The following is a 4,690-nucleotide window of genomic DNA, read 5'->3' as shown; positions in this document are numbered from 1 at the left end:
ATTTGGCATTTAGATACCACATATGCTTTTTGAAGTTTGGTAGACTAGTAATGAGCTGATACATAGGAGTGATAAGCTTGCCATCTTTTATAAATTCCAGGTCTTTTCCTTAGGCCAAAAGAGGGGCTTTGGAACTATTTACAAGTATTGTTCATGGTTAAATAAGAACGAGTGGAAGCCCATAGAGGAGCGAAATAGAAGTCAACTTCCAAAGGGGGGACTTGGTTTTACTGGTCTAATTCATTCAATTAGACATGCACATTGTAAAATAACTGTCCAGATGTGTCTTTCCCTCACCATTCACTATTGCAGCCTCTACATGTCCATGCCATGCCCAATAGTTGAGCTCTACGGTCAGTTGTTGAGATCAACATTAAGTAAGCATAGGCATCATCCCTAGCAGACCAAGAAATGACACCCAGACAAAGGCACTTGAGCAAAAGTTACTCTTCGAAGAATAGCCTGCAGTCGATGAGGTCCATAACCACTGCATGACAATATGCAATTGACTTTCATAAGCCTGTCTTAATTCACTGCAAAGTGACTATATCCGAACTCAATGCCCTCATAACTCACAGATGCACAAAGCGACACAGAGATTACCCTCTAAAGTTTGAGTTAAATAAATATATTATGTGCCTCATTGCTTCAACAGTAATAGGCCCTCTATAACCAACCATTTGAAGAAACTTAGCAAGAAGACTTGTCTGGCGAAAGACGTTGGTTTTACCTCGAAAAGAACTCTCTTGTAAACTCCAATACGATAGCGATTCTTAAGTTATTCAAAAGTTTCAAAATGCTTAATGGCCTTGACTCCACAATTCTTCCAAGAGGGAGAACATATTTTCTCTCTTCAGGAAGGAACTCACCCGGTGAAGCCCTGAACTGAGTGATCTCCACGCAGTTAGATTATTCTGTTGCTGCTCTTTAAGCAATTCCAACGTTGTGTTTGCAATTCTCACCTCCTTAAAGAAAGCAAAAAATTGATCTGTCGCATCTAGAGAACTACAAAATTGCTATGCCCTGACTATGTCAGAAGCAATACTATAATTACAGGCATCCGGTGCCACAAATACCGAAAGCAAAACCCAATTAGCCCGGACACACCTATAACGGTGGCAGTGGATTCCAGAGACTATATTCTTGAAAGAACATAGCAGGCTATAGAGCAAGCTGTTGCTGCATAATTACTTCCTTGTCTTCCAATTGCAGGGCAGAAACGAGGCGAGGCCATGTCTGAGGTATACCACCCCGCACTTCAAAGTCCACCAGCTTCCCTTTCATCCGATAGTGATATTCGACAGGTTTTATCTGTGAATCCGCCATTGAATTAGCAATAGTCACTATACTCTTACTTTAAAACATCGAAGTCACACCAATAGTAATCATGGTCCAGATGATTAAGGCCAGGGAATTTAACCTGAGCTGAATACGTTCGCAATCTCTCTCTCATGATTTCCGCATCGTCATTTTCTCTGCAGACCATCTTGGACGCAGAAGATGCTGCAGGACGTTCCATCGTCAATACGCCTTCTCTCAACTTCAGGTTCACTACAAGATCGATGTCTGCCACCTCATCGAGTATCTCCTGTTGCGTTTTTCCAACGATGTTAGTGCGAATCAAGCCTGCAGGGAACTGAACAAGATTCACAGACGAAAGTGGACAAAACAAATTTGGCTCCATAAGAAATGGACTATTACCGCTTGATTGGTGGTGCGAGGAAAACCTTCCAAGATAAAACCGGATTCCCCATATTCTAGTCCGTGTTCTAGCCTCTTCGATAGAATGCTGAAGATCAAGTCGTCAGGCACCAGCTCTCCTTGCATGATAAGTCTGGCAATCTAGCAGCAAAGAGGGAAAACGATAAGCCTGCCGCCACTGCCACATCAGAGAGAAGTAACAGATGGGCATTCGAGGGACGGATACCTGATTGGAGAAGCTTGAGGGAATTGTGGTCTCCTTACGAAGCAGATCCCCCATGGAAATGTGAGGCACATTTAGAATTCTAGCAAGCCTACTGGCGTAAGTCGCGCGGCCAACTCCTGGGCTTCCAAGGAAGATCCACTGCGGACCGCGTCCGGACCTCTGTCCATGCGTGTCCTGCAGCATTGGAAGCGGGAGCTCCCAGTGATCGTAATGGGCGACGGCGAGAGCGGCAGCGGAGAAGGTTCTCTCACAGAGAGAGCAGGGGGGGGAGGGAGAAGGAAGAGGGTGAGGGATCAATTTAGGGAGGTGGCGGAAAGCCGCCATAGCTGAGAAGAGGTGAAGCTCCAATGGATTCAAGGAAGCAGAAGAAGAAAGAACGAAGGCAGCCGTCACAAATTTAAGTGTGTGTGGGTATGCTTTTTTTTTTGTGTGTGTGTTCATATTTTGTTGTTAGGGCACAAGCAGAATCCCAACGGAATAAACCCCTCTGCCCTCTCCCACACATTTTCAACATTCTCACTCTCCGTTGTAGACCCCTCCAAAATTTCGATGCAACTCTTGCCATCGCATCTATGGCCTTTAACGGTCGGAAAAGGCCATGTGTCGGCCCTTCTTGGACGAAATCCGACCAGATTTTGGCCCTTGGCCGTCACTCAATCGTTGGAATCGGCTGGTTTACTCTCCTGAAGGGCACCTCCAAAAGGGCATTCCCACGCACCCAAAATACACACTTTGTTTTTTGCCTGCCCCTAGCTATAGGCCTAAATGAACGACTCCCCACTCGCTATTTTTTTGGCCTCCCCCTCGCTAGGCCTAAGTGAAGGCCCGTGCTGTAAGAAGAGAGATTACACATTTTCATTTTGTGAAAGTCCAAAATTTTATCATTGCCCAACTCCCCACTTGCTACCTTTTGGCCTCTCCCTAATTGAAGGCCCGTTCTGTAAGAAGCAAACTCAGGCATTTTCATTTTGTGAAAGTCTAGAATTTTATCGTTGGTCCAACTCCCCACTTGCTATTCTTGCCCTTCAAAATTTCCACCTTTTTCTCTTCCCCCCCCCCCCCCCGCCCTCTCTCTCTCTCTCTCTCTCTCCCTCTCCCTCCCCTTTAACTCCAGCAGTCTTCCTACACACCATCTCCACTTTATTCTTTTTCGCCTTTTTTATCTCGAGCAAGCCTTATGAATGATTAAAAATCATTCACCTTGTATTTTTTTTTCTGAGCAAAAAAAAGGAGAGTTATTTGTATTAATAGAATGGAAAAAATTATACAGCAGTGCAAAGAATGGAAAAAAGTTATTTGTATTAATAGAATGTAAAAAATTATACAGCAGCGCAAAGCAACTGTAAAGGCATGCATAGCTCAAAGCATCTGAAGGTAAGGTACTTTAGATTTCTGCTCAAATGTCTAGCAGTAAGGCACTTGGAAATCGAGTACAGATCATTTCTCACCGTCCTTATTTTTTTGATTAACAAAGGCTCAATGGACGTAGGCCTATCAATATTGAAGTCTTCAGATTAGTGTTCTAGGTAGAGCAGTTGGTTCCTAATAGTCCAAAGAGCTTGATGGAGAGCGTCATAAGCCATCTCCTCTTGTTCGAAGAGGAAGAAGTAAAATCCTCTTTGCAAGAATCTGACACTCATGACCACCATCCCTCTTCTACCCATTTTGCAAGAAAATAGCAGGGTCCAGCAAGAAAACCTATGACTACATGTGAAGAGAGCCAGTCAATAGACTCCATGTGAGGATCTTCGTTGAGAAAAGCAGTGACCTTACCTTTATGAGGTGGTGCTTTTCTCGCCTGATGTTTTGAGCTCACTTTATAAGCTTTTTGTGATAGTTCTGTGTGAAGATAGTGGGAGAGAGGGAAGGAGTCTCACTTGCGGCTTTCTCACATACACAATGGGGGACTACACACAAAGGTGGAGGCTGAAAATAGTTTTCCTCTTCTTAGTTGTGAAAGTCAAAAGAACTCTAGTACAAAGAAATAGAAGAACCCTATATGTGGGTCTCAAACCAATATCAGCTAACTAAGGTGGCATACTAACTGAGCCACGAACTAGAGTACATAAGGATAGTTGTCATCCAGCTATTATTCATGGGTAGTGTACCAACCGCATCTGCAGCTAACAAGTCGATGACATAAATGCACAATGCCACCCTGGCATATCACAAGTGGAGCTCGATATCTCAACACTCCCCCTCGAGCTCAATCCCAATTCCTGCACACCAAGCAGGTCTCTGAACTTGCACAGCTTCTCTGCGCCCAATACCTTCGTGAATATGTCAACTACCTGATCCTCTGTGCTGACATAAACTAGATCAATAAGACCTAGTAAAATCTTCTCCCACACATAGTGATAATGCACCTCAATGTGCTTTGTTCTAGCATGATAGACTGGGTTATTTGCCAAGTGTATACTGCTCATGTTGTCAGAATAAATGACAAATGGCCCATCTGTAGACTGATGCATATCATAAAGTAGCTTATGCAACCAAGCTACCTCACATGCAGCCATTGTTGCACCCCTGTACTCAGCCTCTATGCTTGACAAAGCAACTGTAGGCTGTTTCTTGGTGCTCTAAGTGACTGCAGCACTCCCAAAAGAGAACACATATCCACTGGTAGATCATCTATCAGAAATACTACCAGCCCAATCAGCATCAATGTATCCATGCAACTGTATCTGAACCCCAACCTCATAAAATAGTCCATACTGCAATGTGGACTTCACATACGTGAGTATGCATCTAGCCGCATCCAAA

General features: G+C 44.0%; 1 protein-coding gene across 1 annotated transcript; it reads right to left on the bottom strand.

Annotated features, from left to right (window-relative positions):
• Positions 1-814: 814 nt before the first annotated feature.
• On the bottom strand, positions 815-2,331 carry LOC147880159 (putative adenylate kinase 1, chloroplastic). Its single transcript, XM_087371019.1, has 4 exons — positions 1,928-2,331; positions 1,702-1,842; positions 1,421-1,588; positions 815-1,311 (listed from the first exon to the last, which is right to left on the bottom strand). Exons 1-4 carry the CDS (start codon positions 2,249-2,251, stop codon positions 1,162-1,164), a joined length of 783 nt encoding a protein of 260 aa, XP_087227145.1. The 5' UTR covers positions 2,252-2,331; the 3' UTR covers positions 815-1,161.
• Between the last annotated feature and the right edge of the window lie 2,359 nt (positions 2,332-4,690).

Source organism: Dipteris shenzhenensis, chromosome 32 (genome assembly GCF_047967505.1).
Source record: "Dipteris shenzhenensis isolate YYH24624 ecotype China chromosome 32, Dip_SZ_1.0, whole genome shotgun sequence".
In the NCBI taxonomy this organism is placed as follows: Eukaryota; Viridiplantae; Streptophyta; class Polypodiopsida; order Gleicheniales; family Dipteridaceae; genus Dipteris; species Dipteris shenzhenensis.
This window is presented reverse-complemented; position numbering and strand designations above follow the sequence as displayed.